A 17,878-nucleotide genomic window follows, 5' to 3' on the forward strand; every position below is an offset into this window, starting at 1 on the left:
TGTGGTGAGAACATTCAAGATCTACTCTCTTAGCAACTTTCAAGTATATAATATGCTTTTAAGTATATAATTTCAAGTACATAATAAGTATCATGCTATACATTGGATTCCCAGAACTTACTCATCTTATAGCTGAAAGTTTGTACCCTTTGACGAACATTCCCCTTTTTCCCTCCTTCTAGTGCATGGTAACCACCACTCTACTCTGTTTCTGTGTTTGGCTTTTTTAGTTCCACTTTACATAAGTGATATCATAGAGTTTTTGTCTTTCCCTTTATGACTTATTTTACTTAGCATAATGCCCACAAGTGCTTTTATCCATGTTGTTGCAAATGGCAGGACTTCCTTCTTTCTTATGACTGAATAATATTCCATTGTATATCTTGATGAATACTTAGGTTGTTTCCATATTTTTCCAATTGTGAATAATGCTACAATGAACATGGCTGTGCAGATATGTCTTGAGATCCTGTTTGCATTTCCTTTAGCTATGAAGTGGATTGGCAGTGGAATTGCTGGATCATATGGTAGTACTATTTTTAACTTTTTGAGGAAACTCCATACTGTTATTTGTAGTTGCTGCAACGATTTACATTCCCACCAACAGCGCACGTGTTCCATATTCCCTTTAGTCTCACCAAGGTTTATTATTTCTTGGCTTTTTTGATGAGAGCCATTCTAACAGATGTGAGGTGATACTTCGTTGTGGTTTTGCTTTGCATTTCCCCAATATTAGTGATGTCTAGCACCTCTTCATGTACCTGTTGGCCAGTTATATGTCTTCTTTGAAAAAAGTCTATTTAATTCCTTTGCCTATTTTAAAAATCAGATTATTATTATTTTTTGCTATTGAGTTCTATAATTTTTTAATGTATTTGGAGTTTGTCCTTAACAGATATATAATTTGCAAATATTTTCTCCCTTTCTGTAGGTTGCCTTTTCATTTTTTCTTGTTGCTTTTACTGTGGAGATGCTTTTTAGTTTGATGAACTACTACTTTTTAGTTATTCTTTTTAAATTTTTAAAAATTTTATTGGGGTGACATATTTGACTTAGCACGATGCTTTCAAGATCCATCCATTTTTTTGTTAAAATTATGGAGGGGACATTGGTTAATATAATCAAATAAATTTCAAGTGTGCAATTCAACAATATGCCATATATATATTGCATTGCAGGTTCACCACCCAAAGTTAGATTTCCTTCCATAACCAAATGTTTGACCCCTTTTACCCCTATGTAGCTCCCCCATCCCCACCTTCCTTCTGGTAACCAGTAAACTATTGTCCATGTCCAAGAGACTCTGTCTTCTTCATTTGTAGCTTTCAGTTTTATATCTAACAAATGAGTGAAATCATATAGTTCTCAACTTTTTCTGTCTGATTTAGCATGATAATCTCAATATCCATCCATGTTATTGCAAATAGAAGTATTTTATCTTTTCTTATGGTTGAGTAATGTTCCATTGTATGTATATACCACATCTTTTTTATCCAGTCATCTATCAAAGGGTGCTTTGGTTGTTTCCATGTCTTGGCTTCTATGAACAAGACTGTTATAAATGTCAGGATGCATATATCTTTGTGGATAAACGTTTCCACATTTCTGGAGGAGATACTTAGAAGAAGAATTGCTGGGGCACATGGTAATTCTATTCTAAGACTCTTGAGGAATCTCCATATCTTTTCCACAGTGGCTGTGCCAATTTACATTCCCATCAGCAGTGTATCAGAATTCCTTTTCCTCACAACTTCTCTAGCACTTGTTATTACTTGTCCTATTGACGAGAGACATTATAACAGGTATGAGGTGGTATCTCATTGTGATTTTGATTTGCATCTCCCTAATAGCTAGTGAATTTGAGCATCTTTTAATATGTCTGTTGGCCATTGTGTGTCTTCTTGGGAGAAGTGTCTATTCAGGTCCTCTGCCCATTTTTTTTTTTAAATTAGATTGTTTCAGGAATTATGTAATGGAAACTATAAGTATTCAAAGTGGTTGTTCAATGAAGTTAGTATGTTTGATCTCATGAATTCTAATGGATTACTTCTAATGTGTCTAAGATTGCCTTTGTTAACAGCTAATTCCACTGAACTAAGTTTTCCAACCTCCCAATACATAAAGTATGGATATGTAGGTGAAGATGGCTGCCTAAGCCCCCAGTGGTCCTTTGAACAGTTTGGAGCTCTGTGTGTTTCAATGTTATCTCCCTATTACTAGTGAACTGTAGCATCTGGTATTATATATTTTGTATGGGACACCCAATTTTGAAGTGTTTTGGTTTACCACAGTGACAATCTTCTTTGTTGGTCAGAAAATATTAGTTGTTACACAGACACCTAAAAAATATAGTGGTTAAAGAGCGAGAAGTTTTCTTTTTCTCATATAATATTCCAGAGGTAGGCAAATAGTCAAAGGTGGTTCAGCAGCCTTGCTCTATAACATTTTTCAAGAACCTGTGGTCTTTCTTTCGCTTGACCATTCCTTGTTTTTCTTGTAGAAGGTAGTTTCCCCGAACAAATTCTTTTTGCCAGTCCATAGAATGAAAGAAAGAGGAAATGAAAATGTAACCAGCTTTCACTTAATGCCATTAACTTGATGTTTTGTATATAATTTCTGCTAATATTCCACTGCTCAGAACCTAGTCACATAACCATATCTAGTTGCAAGAGAATTTGAGAAACGTTTTCTTAAGCTTGGTGTCTGTGTGCCCTGCTAATAATAAGAGGGTTCTATTACTAAGTGGAAGAAAGAATAGATATTAAAGAACAGTTGTAAGTTTAGGTGCTATCTTTTCTTTCTTTTTAACTCAGCATTAGTCAAAGTTGAGGTTATGGTACCAGGATACTCTTTGTAGTACTCATGTTTGCCTGGAATATCACAGTTTATATAGAGAAGGCAGAGATCAGTATGGGTCAGAGCATCATAAGCTATTTCATTGGTGAGAAGAGGCAAGATTTTACAATAAATTTCTAGATTTATCTTTATCTGTAGAGGAGTCAGATAAGATTTATTTCTTTTTACCACTTTCTAGGCACTGCCCAATATCCACATTGTTACTGTGGGAAATATCCTATTAGTACAGTATGGCCTTATACCCCTAATTTGTTTGATTGTACTGGGTACCTAGCCAGACCCAGTCCATTCAGAATTCTCCAACCTTGCTACAGTTGGTAGTTCTTGATGTGAGCATCTGGCTCATGCTAAGGGAATCAGGGAGGTTCTGAGTCTTTTCTGGGAATTTCAGATAGTTGAACAGATTATTTTCTCTCTGAGAACTTAGAACTATCATACATAAAACTCCAGAGTTTTTGGCAGCTGTGTTTTTGAGAAAGATGGGCCTCAATGAGATAGAAAAATGAAACTGGAGTATAAACATAAATGAAAACAAGAAAGAGATAAACTTTACCTATATTTTTTCCTCCAAGGTCAATGTAATTAGTGATATTTCATTTAGTCTGTCTCTTCTTATTCTCATAATTCTTGATAGATTTTTTTGGACTTGTTTGAAAATGATTATTTCTCCATCACTTTAGCTAGTTACAGGAGTAATCTGTAGTTTATTGGAGATGGAAAAGAATTATATAGCTCAAGGATCTTCAGATTCTATAAGTAAATTTATGCTTATTTATCTGAAATAATCTCTTTTTAACAGATTTTAATTAAAATATAGCTAACATGCAATATTATATTAGTTTCAGGGGTACACCATAGTTTTTCAACATTTATATATCTAAAAAAGTAATCACCGTGATAAGTCCAGCAGCCATCTGGCACCATACAATGCTATCGACTATACTGTACATTACATTCCCATGACTCGTTTTATACCTAGAAATTTGAACCTCTTATTCTTCACTTCCCCCCTTTTTAATCTTTCAAAAACAGTTAACATTAAATATTATATTACAGAATAGTGGTTAGACATTTATATAATTTACAAAGTGATCCCCCTGAGTAGTACTAACCTGGCACTATACGTAGTTATTACCATATTATTGACTATATTCCCTGTGCTTTACTTTATATCCCCATGACTATTTTGTAACTACCTATTCGTACTTCTTAATTCCTTCACTTTTAAGGCTGTTTTAGAAGCCATGAAGAAAAGATCACTACTTTCATAATTCATTTGTGGAAAATTTAAAGTGGTTCTATCTGCAAATTCTTTGAAAAATGTAGGATTATAACTGCCTCCTTCAATAAAGAATATTTAGGAGGACACAAAACATAAACTTCAATGAAATTAGTGAGGTAACATTGGAAACATAATTTGGAAGAGATCACTAAGGGGGTTCATTTCAAATATTAATCTCTAAAATTCTCTGTTGCCTCAAATAGAACAGGTATAATTCATGTTGTGAGACGTGACTTTGAATGTCAAACTTCATAAAAAAAATTAGATCATGAGATGTGGTTATTCAAGTTGTTGTTTTTTCATTCATTCAATAAATATTTATTTAGCACCTTAATTGGGTAAGGCACTCTTCTAGCACTGGAAAACCAGTGGTGAACATACAAAAAAAATGATTCCTATTCTTATAGAGGTTATATGCCAATGAAGAGTTCTGATAATAAACAATAAAAAAGTTAGTAAGTAAATAAATGTTTTATTTTTAAACTAAAAGCAACAAACAAACAAGACCAATAAATAAAAACTCATAGACACAGACAACAGTTTAGTGGTTACCAGAGAGAAAGGAGAGAGGGGAGGAGGTAGATAAGGGTAAAGGGATTCATACATGTAGTATTGGAAGATCTGACTTTGGTCAGTGACCATACAATGCAATATACAGATGACGTATTATTGAATTGTACACTTGAAACCTATATAATTTTATTAACCAATGTCATTCCAATAAATTTAACAAATAAATAAATAAATGTAATTATTTCCATTAGTGGTGTTATAAGGGTTCAGACAATAATAAAACATAATAAATAAATATAATTATTTTCATTAGTGTTAATGATATGATAAAAAACATAAACAACAACAGTAGCAACAACAATGCATGATAATAGGACAAAAAGTCATAATGAGGATGAGGCTGCTTTATATAGGGTCTTCAGAGACAGTTTCCAAATGAAAGTGAAATTAGATCAGAAACTTGAATACTCAGAAGGAGCTAGTCAAGAGATGACCTTGTGAAAGAGCATTTCAGGCAGAGAATTGCAGCAAATGTTATGGTACTGAGTTGGGATTAAATTTAGTGAGTTTAAGGATAAAAAGAAGGACACTGTGGCTGAAGTATAGTAAACCAGACTGAGTAAAGACCATGCTAAAAAAAAATGTAATGGGAAGCTATTAGAGACATTTAAGTACAAGGCTGATATATATGATTTTTAATTTCAAAAAGGATCACTCTGATTTATGGTATGGAGAATGTATCATGGGAAGTGAAAAGTAGAAGTGGGGAGTCGATTAGAAGGCTATTGTAGCATATTAGGAGAGAACTGATGAAAGGCTAGAATGGTGGCTGTGGAGAAGATGAGAAGTGATCATGCTCAGTCTGTATTTAAGACATAGTGTCAATAAGACTTAGGTAGTAGAGGTGCAGATAGTGAGGGGGGAAATAGAAATCAAGGATGATTCCTAAATTTTAACCTGAACATCTGGTTGACTAAATGGTGCCATAAACTAAAATAAGGAAGTCTCAGGGCAAAATAGAATTTGATTTTAGGATATGTTAAATTGTAAATGCTTATTAGTCATGAGATGAGGTGAGTCAGATATTAGGTCATGCCCGCTATTTTATTGTGCCTCATAGCATTTGGTAGTAGGGTACAGGGAATCTAGATACACTATTTGGACTACGGAAGGGCAAATTCTCTTACTTAGTAGACTTGGTCAGTATGCTGGATTTAAAAGAATATTTGACATGTGACCACATTTGAAAGCATTGCCTTTTTAGTGTTTTCATCTCACACTGGAAAACCCAGATTGATATGAAAGTCCCTAAACTAATGAGACAGAGAGTATTCAAGAGAAAAGTTAATAATAGGACTCCTTGGTACCTTTAGATGCAGTAGATGGACTAATAAAAATTTGACTGGATGAAGAACATCACTTTCAATAGAATTCATCTGACTGCTCTGTGCCTAACATATTCTTTTATATTATATTTCCAAACTGGACTGAATTATCCAATTTCTGAATTTTCCTGGATATTGCCATAGTATCTAACAAGCCCTACTTTGCGTTTTTAATTGGGTGGCTTATATTCACAACTGAAATGATTAAACATTGTGAATACTCAGAAATAACATTGCCTGCCCTCATGGTATCTATACAGTCACCTTTGAAGGTCCAGTGTTTAAAAATGGTGGGAAGATTTAGAATTAGGAAAAGATAAAGAATTAAAAAGAATAGGGAAAAAATGTACATCATGGAAGGGGGGCAGGTAAGCAGGAGAAATTCTCTTGATCTTAAAAGAATATAGAGGAGAAATAAATGGGAATCAAAAGTGACTAAACATCATCTTAATTCTCATAACAATCCATTGAGATAGATTTTATCATCTACTTTTATAGATGAAGCAGTTAGGCTTAGCAAGGTTCATTTTGGAGAAGGTAGCTGCGCTAGGCAGAGTTCTAAGATGGCCCCCAAGACTCTCTTGGTGTACATGCTTTGGATAATCCCTTTTGAATTGGGGAAGAACCAGTGAATATATGATGGAATATCATTCCTATTTAGATTATATAGTAAAGAAGGAATTTTGAAGATGTAATTAAGATCTATAATCAATCAACTTTGAATTAATCAGGATCATTCTGAGTGGGCCTGACCTAATCATGTGATTCCTTAAAAGCTGGGGGATGTCAGAAAGATTTCTTTACTGGCTTAGAAAAACTAAGCTGCCACATTGTGAGAGGGCCATGTGACTAGGATCTGAGGGGGAGTTTCTAGGAACCAAGATTAACCCCTGGCAGATAGTAAGAAAATAGACCTATGACTGACAAAAACAAACAAACCTGAATTACACCAACAATCAGTGAGCTTTTAAGAGGACTCCAGCATCAGATGAGACTGCAGCTCCAGCCTTTATTTTAGCCTAGTGAAACCCTGAGCAGAGAAATTACTTGTGTTTTACTGGACTTCTGACTTAGTGACATTATAAATGGATGTCTTTGTAAGCTGCCAAGATTTTGGTAGTCTTTTACAAAGTGATAAAACAACAACAACAACAACAACAACAAAACAACTAATATAGTAATGAAGAAAAAATAGGTTAATATATAGGTTGACAATTATGGTCTCTTTATTTTAGACTGCCTGAGGATACAATGAGGTTTCTTCAATGAGATTTTGTTACAGGCCTGGCTTTTTATGAGTTCCTATTTAGAATCTAAGTGAACAAGTATAGTTTTCTTATGTTATCTTTCATAGAGCCCTCTCATGATTTACACTTCTGTAACTTTTCTCCCCTCATAATATCTTTCGTGATGAAAATAACAGAAAATGAAGCAAAAGGAGGAATAGCCATGAGGATTGCCTTTCACTTGAATTCTTTCTCTTTTTATACAACAATACTAGGAAAACTTTAAAATTATACAGTAATAAAGGAAAAGGAGACATAATATATGAGGAAATGGAATAAGGTGGAAAAGAAAGGGCATTTTAATCCAAATATATGTTTAACTTTGACAGGTTCAAAAAATGCTCCATTTGCTTGCTATGAAGAAATACAATCTCAAGGTGATAGATTTGGAAACTGTGGTCAGGAAAGAGGCAACTATAAAATATGTACATGGAAGTAAGCTATGCAAATATTAAAGACACTTTTCTTATGTTCTGTAAGATTCTACTTTAGTTTTTTCAATATGTGTCATTCATTCCAGTGGTTCCAAGTACGACATGTGCATGGGAGTGAATCTCAAATATAAATCTCTAGCCCTGACATCTTTCTCATGCTAGAGGCTTAAATTTCCATCTAATTTTTAAATATATGTAGATGACCATTATATTCCTAAATCCAATACATGATTGAAACTAATAATACCTATTGCACCTTTTCTTTCTGAACCTGCTATTTTAATTTATAAAAATACTGTCCCCATTCATTCAATTTCTTGCCCAAGCTGAAGACTGCCCAGTGTCTGTAAAATGAAGTTCATTTTTCCCTGCATCTAACGAGCCAGCTCTTTGATATTTTGGCCATTAATTTATTTTAACAAACATTTATTAAGAACCTGCTATGTGCTGGATACTGGGTGAGCTACTAGTTAGCAAATCATACATGGCCCCTGTACTCATGGAATTTGTAGACTAGTAAACATGGCATGCAGTTTTGTGCTTCCTTGATTTGCTTATGCTGTTACTTTTGTTTAGAAATACCTTACTCTGCCTGTTGAAATCCTACAAATTTGCAAGCTTTAACTCAGGTGTTATCTCCTCTTTGAAGTTTTTCCTAACTGCTAAGTTAGAATGAGCCCTCATCTTAAAGCTCTTGTAAGAATTTGTTTGTTTCATTTGTAGCACTTTTAATGAGATTTGTATCACATTTTGTATTAAATTTTAAGGTTCTTGAAGGTAGAGGTCACAACTTATTTATTTTTATTTTCCCTTATAGACAGATATAAAATGTTTAAGTGAATTGATTAAGTGAATTGACAATAATTGTATAAATCTACATAGTGAATAAAAGACCATTAGTAGCCTTGAAAGACAGTCTTGCACCAATGGCTTTATATTTTTACTTTAATTGTTAGTGTTAAAGTATTATATTTTTCCCTAGACACATTGCCATAAATGATGAACCATTCTTATTTTGTCAAAGAAAGCAAATCTGAAGCATTTCTAATAAATGCCTAATGTATTATAATCATATAATTTTATTATTTTTGCAGTAAACTTGCATGTGGAAGATTAGTTTGTACCTACCCTTTTCGATCTCCTTTCCATCGAGAAAATGTTGCTGTGATTTATGCATATGTACGAGATGTTGTATGTATAACTTTAGACTACAGTCTTCATGGCTCACTTAGAGATCCAATGGTGGTCCGTAATGGCTCTGTATGCGATGTTGGGAGGGTAAATGATTTAAATTTATTTTAAAAATATAGTTATATTTATTTCTTTAATACATATTCTTATTTAACTATCAAATTTTGATTATTTTCTATTGCTATGTAACCCTAAGTATTTGGATAAGGACAAAATAAATAAATTTCACTTTGATTCCAGATATTAAGAGGGAAAGGGACTGTTTGATCCTCTTCAGAATTTCAGTGTTGTGAGCAAGGAAACTCCCAAGTGTTTTGAGGCTGAAGTGGGGATGGGAGAGATCTTGGTAATACATTGTAGTTAAGTACTCTATAGCAGTGGTCTCCAACCCTCTGGCCGTGGACAAGTACCAGTCCTCTGTGGCCTGTTGGAAACTGGACCATACGGAAGGAGGTGAGTGGTGAGTGAGCGAGCGAAGCTTCATCTGTGTTTGCAGCTGCTCCCCAGCACTAGCATCACTACCTCAGCTCCGCCTCAGATCATTAGGTGTTAGATTCTCATCGGAGCATTGGTCCCTGGTGCCCAGAAGATTGGGGGCTGCTGTCTTATAGCATGGAAATTCACTTTTCTTTTTGAAGAAAAAAGAAATCCAACTTAGTAATTTGTGTCTCTTTGTGGCCCAGTAGATAAGAGCACAAGTTACTATCTGGCTGTTAAGAATCAAATCTTATGTTTTGACATTTTGCTGGTTACCTAACCACTGTTGGATACCACTACTGTATGTAAAGGGGATAATCATAGCATTAACTCTGTGGGGTTATTGCAAAGATTTAATGAGATAACAGTATAAAGTGCTTAGCACAATGTCCAGCACATAGTCAAAGTTAAATAAAGGTTGGCTATTATTATTGATTGTTGTTATAATTTGTTATTTCTGAGGCTGACACAAATCTGGAGAAAACATGGAGGGAATAAATTTACTTTAAAGTCTCATTTAATTTCTGACCAGATCTTTGCTCATGAGGAACTATAATTTAGTATAAAATGTAAACTTTAAAGACAGACGTGCAGAGATCTGAATTCTGACTCTTCTACTAACTTGATAGATGATTTAGAATAAATTATTTAATATGTGCAATGTATATATTAATAGCCACTTTTAGTGGTTTTATAGTTTAAGTGAAGTTTACGTAGGTAAACATATTGTCTTTTTAATATTTGCTTCCTCTTCATGCCTAGGAGTCATAAATGCCTCCTTAAAGGAGGGATGTTCCAGGAAGCTCAGATATGTTTAGGCTCATATTTAATACAAATTTAATATATATCCTGATTATATTGAGTCGATTTTCTTTCTATTCCAACTTTTGATATGGGCAGTGAAATCAGGATATTGTAATAAAAAATGGTTATTTGGTTACGATTTTTATGTTTGTCTTGTTTCATTTGTATCTTCTATTTCCCTGCCCTGAATCATTTTTAAGATTGTTTTTTTTTAGAGCAGTTTTAAGTACACAGCAAAATTGAGAGGAAAGTATGTAGATTTCCCATATACCCCTACCCAAGCATAGCCTCCCTCTTCTCAATATCTCCCAGCAGAGTGGTATATTTGTTATAATTGATAAACCCACATTGACACATCATAGTTACACAAAGACAATAGTTTACATAAGCACCCACTCTTGGTGTTGTACCCTCTATTAGTTTTTGACCTATATTATTTTCCTTCTCTCTGAAGAACTTCTTTTAACATGTCTTTTAAGGCCACTCTACTAGCAAAAAATTCTCTCAGTTTTTATTCATCTGAAGTCTATTTCTCCTTCAGTTTTGAAAGGGTAATTTCACAGTATATAGAACTTATGTTGGTAGGGTTTTTTTTTTTTTTTCCTGTCAACACTAAATATTTCACTCCACTGTCTTCTAACTGCATGGTTTCTGAGAAGAGAAGTCAGATGTAATGCTTATCTTTCTTCCTCTATAGGTGAGATTTTTTTTACATTCTGCCTTTTTTCAAGATTAGTTCTTTGGTTTATTGTAGTTTGGACATGATATGCCTAGGTGTAGTTTTTTTGGTGGGCATTTATCCTGCTTCTTGTTTCCTGAGCTTCCTGGATCTGGGGTTTGTTGTCTGACATGAACTCGGGGGTTTTCTTAGTCATTATTGTTTCTTTCCTTTCCTGTCACACTGTCTTTGGTATTCTGTGGGGTTTTTTAGTGATTGTTCTATTTGCCTTTTAGCTTTTTAAGATTTTATTGGTATATCCTCTAGCTCAGAGATCCTTTCTTCAGCTATTTCTAGTGAACTAGTAAGCCCATTAAAGCCATTCTTCATTTTTGTTTTTGTTGTTTTCACTCTGGAATTTATTTTTGGTTCTTAGGCTTTCCATCTCTTTTCTTACATTGTGCAATTGTTCTTGCATGCTTTCTACTTCATTTATTAGATTCTTTACCATATTAATCACAGTTGTTTTAAACTCCTAGTCTGATAATTCCAATATCCCTGCCATGTCTTATTCTGATGATTGCTTTGTTTCTTCAAATAGTTTTTTTTTTTTTTTTTTTGGCTTTTAGAATGCCTTGTACTTTTTCTTGATAGCGGCTATGATGTATCAGTTCAAAGAACTGCGGTAAGTAGGCCTTTAGTAATGTGGCGGTAAGATGTGGGGAGATGAGAAGTGTTCTTTAGTTCTGTAATTAGGTCTCAGTCTTTTAGTGAGTTCATGCCTCTGTACTGTGAATTTTACAAATGTTTCTCGGTTTTTTTCTACTCCTTTCAGACAGGACAGCTAGAGAAGGCTGGAGTTGGATATTTCCATTTTCCCGCATGAAAGTTCAGAAGTGACTGGAATTGGGTATTTCCCTTTTCCCAGATCAGTAACGCTCTGATAAAACCCCATCAGGTTAGCCTCTGGTTAACTCATTTCTCCTGAGGGCAGACCTTCTTAAGAAGAACAGAGTGCTCTTGCTATTTCAAAAATGGTTGCTTTTCCCCTCTTCCTGCCAAACAACAAGGGGATTTTCCTCTGATATTTACTATGAGAACTTGATTGAGTTCTTGGAGGTAAATCCCACAAAATTCTGGGTGCTCCCCATGACTTCCTCTGAAGTTTTAAATTGTCAGAGTTATCCACACTAAGCCTTCAGTAATTCACTTATCATAGTTCAGGCTTTCCTATCATGTTGCTGGTACCTAAGGTGGTTTCTTCTTGTGAATCTGCTTTGCTAACCTCTGACTTTCTTGTGTCCACTTGTATGTCTTTCCAGTCTTGGGCATAAGTGGTTTGCCGTGTCTCCACTTCTCTTATGGATCCTAGGAGAGTTCTTGATTTTTCAATATGTTTAGCTTTTTACTTGTTAGAACAGAGTGGTGACTTCCAAGCTTCTTACATGTAGACCAGATATTAGAAACCTGAATCATTTTTTAAAAACTAGACTTTATTTTTTAGAAAAGTTTTATATTCATATCAAAATTTGTGAAAAGTACAGGGATTTCTTATATACCATTTATCCCTGCATGGGCACAGACTCCTACACTGTCCACAACCCCACCAGAGTGGTACATTTGTTATAATTGATGAATGTACATTGACATGTCATTATCACCCAAAGTCTACAGTTTACATTAGATTTACTTGAAAAATCTCAAAATACTTGGAGATTAAACAACACACTTTGAATAACACATGCCAAAGGAGAAATATCAAGATAAAATGAAAAATATTTTGAACTAGATGGAAATGAAAATACAACATATAAAAATTTGTGAAGGGCAGCACGAGCAGTACTTAGATGGATTAATTGTATTGAATCGTTACAGTCTTATGTTATATAATTACTGATTGTAATGTTAAGATAGCTGGACTACTCTGACTTTGAATTTTTTTTCCATTAGGTTTGTATAAATGGTGAATGTGTAGAATCGAGGATACCTATAAGTGAATTCTTTACTTGTTCAGAAAAATGCAATGGAAATGGAGTAAGTAAGCACATGATTTATGTTTCCTCAAATCGCATTAATTTTAGACACTTTTCAGCATCACTCATTGATATATTCTACATTTATTGGGTTCCTACTATGTGCTAATGTTGGATCGAAGCCTCTTCTAGAGCTTCCTTAATATTATCTGGAACTGGCCCTCATATCTGGAGGCAGAGAGAGGCTGAAGAAAAAGGCAGATCACTCCAGATTGATAGGTTGCTGGTTTAATAAACAAGGAACTTACTTATGAGGCTTGAATTGGGCAGCTCCAATACAAGGGTTCAGTCACATGCATAGGGGACCACGACTGGGTTTAGTCACATACCAAGTCCAGATAGTCTCATAGCCACATTTCTATCTCAAGTTTGTGTCATTGGGTAGCTTCTAGCACAGAGAAAGCAAGTGGAGCACATATTCCAAGCACAGTGGAGGGAATGGGAGCCTCAGATTTCCCAGGTCCAGCTTGTGGGCCAAACCAGTGGTCATGTCTTCTTGATGACCTTTCTCAACAGGTAGGTCCTGCTATATCTACTTTCAATATGGAGCTGAATTGGGTTACTAAATTTGTAGCAATAGGTAGTTATAGAGAACATTATATAGAATTAAATAGGCCATGATTTCTGATTGTGTGGGTCTGGGAAGTACGCTCAACAGTAGTCAGGACTATGACTCAACTCCCCTGCCTGGGTGAGGGGAGAGATCAGGCCTCAGAGGTGGCAAGGCTCTTTGCTTGAGGTCCCAAATCAGTCAGACCTGCACCCTGTCAAGTTTCTTGATTAGATCGCACCACTGTCTTGGCTCTGCAGATGAGCAAAGCCACTGATTGGGACTACTATTTGGGTGCTGCAGGTAGGAATATGGACTGCTGAGATACAAGCATTGGTTGTTACAAGCCCCTTCTGCCTTCTCCCTTACAATTAAAATCCCAGTAGGTAAGCCCCATAGATTTTCCCATGATCCCTGTGAGACAAAATCAGAGTGGGGTCTCCCAGGAAGCAGCCCACAATGCTAGGGGACCTTTATGTACACCCTGAGCTCTCTATTCCTATAGGAGGAACTGTAGGCTCAGGGCACACCTCTCGATGTGGTGTTCTGCTGGCCTGTGGGAAGGACAGTGTGGTTAGTGTATTGCCACTCCTCTTACCATTCTAATGCAGTGTGTCTCAGTGATGCATGGGTATACTTTAGTCTTAGTCCTGTGTTCTAGGATTCTCTCAGTGGAATCTGAAGAAATGTTCTGTATATATCTCTTACGTATAATTAATATAAAGGGTGGTTCAAATCCAACATTTCCTTGTGATTTTCTATCTGGATTATCTACCTATTTCATTGTTGAAAGTGGTATGTTGAAGTATCCTACGTTTATTGTATTGCAGTCAATTTCTTCCTTAAGGTCTGTTAGTATTTGCTGAATATATTAGGTGCTCCAATGTGTGTTTATATTATGGTTGCTGTATCATCCTGAAGAATTGACATCTTTATCATTATATAATGACCTTTTCATTTTTTAAATTAAAGTTATTGGTCAATAAAATCAAATACATCTCAAGTATGTAATTTAATATGTCATATATATTGCATATTGTGTTCACCACCAAAAGTTAGATTTCCTTCCATCACCAAATATTTGACCCCACTTACCCCATCCACCTACCCCCACACCACCTTCCCTCAAATAACCACTAATCCCCTTTCCATGTCTATGAATTTTTTGTTTCTCATGTTTGTTGCTTTCAGTTTTATATCCTACATATGAGTGAAATCATATGGTTTTCAGCTTTTTCTGTCTGACTTATTTCACTTAGAGGATCATTTTATGTCTGTTGGCCATTTATATGTCTTCTTGGGGGAAGTGTCTGTTCAGTTCCTCTGCTCATTTTTTAATTGGATTGTTTGTTTTTTTGTTGTTGAGGTATATGAGTTCTTTGTGTATTTTGAATATTAGGCCCTTATCAGAGACAGTGTTTGCAGATATATAATCCCATTAGAAATGTTTGCTTCTTTGCCTTGTTGATGGTTTTATATTCAAGTCTTTGATCCATTTTGAGTTAATTTTGGTGTATGGTGATAGAAGTCTAGTTTTCTTCTTTTGAATGTGGCTTTCCAGTTTTCCCAGGACCATTTATTGAAGAGGCATTCCTCTCACCATTATATGTTTTTGGCTTCTTTGTTGAAAATTATTTGCCCATATATATGAGAGTTTAATTCTGGACTCTTAATTCTATTCTTTTGGTCTGTGTGTCTGTTTTAATCATTGTTGCTCTGTAGTGTAATTTGAAGTCAGGCAAAGTGATTCATCTGGCTTTGTTCTTTTTTTCTCAGGATTGCCTTGGGTATTTGGGCTCTTCTGTGGTTCCATACAAATCTGATAGTTTTTTTTTTGTTGTTCTATTTCTTTAAAAATGCTATGGGATTTTGATTGGGATTGCATTAAATCTGTGTAATGCTTTAGATAATAAGGTCATTTTAACTATGTTGATTCTTCCAATCCTTGAACATGGAATATCTTTCCATAGCTTTGTGTCTTTTTCAATTTCTTTGAATAATGTTTTATAGTTTTCAGTATAGGTCCTTCACTTGTTAGGTTTATTCCTAGATATTTATTCTTTTTGTTGCAATTAAAAAAGGATTTTTTTTTCATTTCTTTTTCTGAAATTTTATTGTTAGCATATAGGAATGCTATGGATTTTTGAACATTGATTCTGTATCCTGAAACTTTACTGTATTTGTTTATTCTAATAGTTTTTTTTAGTGGAGTGTTTAGAGTTTTCTATAAAGAATTCATGTCATCTGCAAAAAGTGGCAATTTGACTCCTTCATTCCTAATTAGATGCCTTTTATATCTTTCTCTTGCCTAATTGCTCTAGTTAGGACTTCCAATGCTAACTTGAATAATAGTGGTGATAGCTGACAGCTTCCTGATTTTAGAGGGAAGTTTTTTTTAACTTTTCTCCATTAATTAAGATGTTAGCTGAGGGTTTGTCATATATGGCCTTTATTATATTGAGGTAACTTCCTTTTTTTCCCATTTCATTAAGTGTTTTAATCATAAATGGATGCTGTAGTATCTTATCACATGCTTTCTGCATCTATTGATATGATCATATGATTTTTTTATTCTTTATTTTGTTTACGTGGTATATCACATTAATCAATTGGTATATAATAAACCATCTCTGTGACCCTGATATGAACCCCACTTGATAATGATGTATAATCTTTTAAAGAAGTTGTTGTATTTGATTTGTTAGTATTTTGTTTAGAATTTTTACATCTGTGTTCATGAAAGATATTGGTCTATAGTTTTCCATTTTTGTGTTATTTACCAGGTTTTGGTATCAAAGCAATGTTGGCTTCTAAAAAGAGATAGGAAGTACTGCCTCTTCTTCAATTTTGGGGAAAAATTTGAAAAGAATAGGTGTTAAATCTTTGAATGATTGGTAGAATTCACTGGTGAAGCCTTCTGGTCCCAGACTTTTCCTTTTTGGAAGGATTTTGATGATTTCGATTTCCTTATTGTTGTTCAGTCTATTTAGATTTTCCAGTTCTTCATCATTCAGTCTAGGAAGGTTGAATATTTCTAAGAACTTTTCCATTTCTTCTAGGTTATTAAATTTGGTATCATATAATTTTTATAGTACTCTTGTTGTGATCCTTTGTATTTCAGTGATATCTATTGTAACTTTATTTCATTTCTGATTTTGTTTATTTGTGTCATTTCTGATTTTGTTTATTTGTGTTATTTCTGATTTTGTTTATTTGTGTCTTTTCTTTTTTCTTTTTGGTAAGTCAATTTTATTAACCTTCTCAAAGAACCAGCTCTTTGATGTATTAATTTTCTTTCTATTGTCTTTTTGTTTTCCATTTTATTTAATTCTACTCTAATTTTTATTTCCTTCCTTCTGTTGAGTTTGGGCTTCATTTGCTCTTTTTTATTTTTTAGCTTTTTAAGATGTAATATTAGGTTGTTTTTTGGAGATCATTTTTGTTTCTTGAGATAGGCCTGTAATGATATGAATTTTTTTTTTTTTTTTGCCGCTTTCGTCGTGTTTTGATATATTGTATTTTCATTCTTGTTTGTTTCTCTAGATCTCTCCTTTTAATTCTTCTATGACCCAGTCTTTCTTTAGTAGCATGTTTTAATCTTCACATTTTTGTGGTTCTTCTCACTTTTTCTTTTCAATCGATCTCCAATTTTAAAGCATTATGGTCAGAGAATATACTTAGTATGATTTTAATCTTAAATTTATTTAGGAAGTTTTATGTCCCAATATGTGGTTTATATTTGAGGCTATTCCATGTGCGCTAGAGAAGAATATATATATTTTGGTGTTCTGGGATGAAAAACTCTGTAATTATCATTTATGCCCATTTGGTCTAATATGTCATTTAAGGCCAATATTTTCTTATTGGTTTTCTGTTTGGATGATATATCTATAGTTGTCAATGGGTATTTAGTTATATTACTATAATTATGTTCGTCAGTTTCTCCCTTTAGTTCTGTTAGTAGTAGCTTTATGTGTTTTGGTGTTCCCAGGTTGGGTACATATATATTGATGTTTTATGTATTCTTGATATATTGTCCCTTTTATTATTGTGAAATGTCCATTATTTTCTCTTGTTACCTTTTGATCTTGAATTCTGTTTTGTCAGATATAAGTACAGCTACACCGACTTTTCTCTGAATGTAATTTGCTTAGAGTATCATTTTCCATCACTTCACTTTGAGTCTATGTTTGTCCTTGGAACAGAGCTATGTCTCTTGAGTACAGCATAGAGTTTTCTTTTTTGATACAAACTACTACTTTGTGTCTTTTAATTGTTGATTTCAGTCCATTTACATTTAGGGTGATTATTGATAAAAAGGATTTTCTATAGCCATTTTATGTTTTGTTTTCTCGTGGCTCTCTTTTTTATGTACTATTTTTCAATTCTAGATTTTTGTGGTTACCATT

At 34.1% G+C, this 17,878-nt stretch overlaps 1 protein-coding gene across 1 annotated transcript in view; it reads left to right on the top strand.

Moving 5' to 3' along the window:
* The window catches only part of LOC120595419 (disintegrin and metalloproteinase domain-containing protein 32-like), a 168,961-nt gene that overhangs the window by 94,352 nt on the left and 56,731 nt on the right, over positions 1-17,878 (top strand). The window contains exons 15-17 of the mRNA XM_039853518.1: positions 7,652-7,757; positions 8,851-9,034; positions 12,837-12,920. Coding sequence (XP_039709452.1) covers positions 7,652-7,757; positions 8,851-9,034; positions 12,837-12,920 — 374 coding nt within the window. The remainder of the gene's footprint in view (positions 1-7,651; positions 7,758-8,850; positions 9,035-12,836; positions 12,921-17,878) is intronic.

The sequence above is a fragment of the Pteropus medius genome, unplaced genomic scaffold, assembly GCF_902729225.1.
Source record: "Pteropus medius unplaced genomic scaffold, Ma_sr-lr_union100, whole genome shotgun sequence".
In the NCBI taxonomy this organism is placed as follows: Eukaryota; Metazoa; Chordata; class Mammalia; order Chiroptera; family Pteropodidae; genus Pteropus; species Pteropus medius.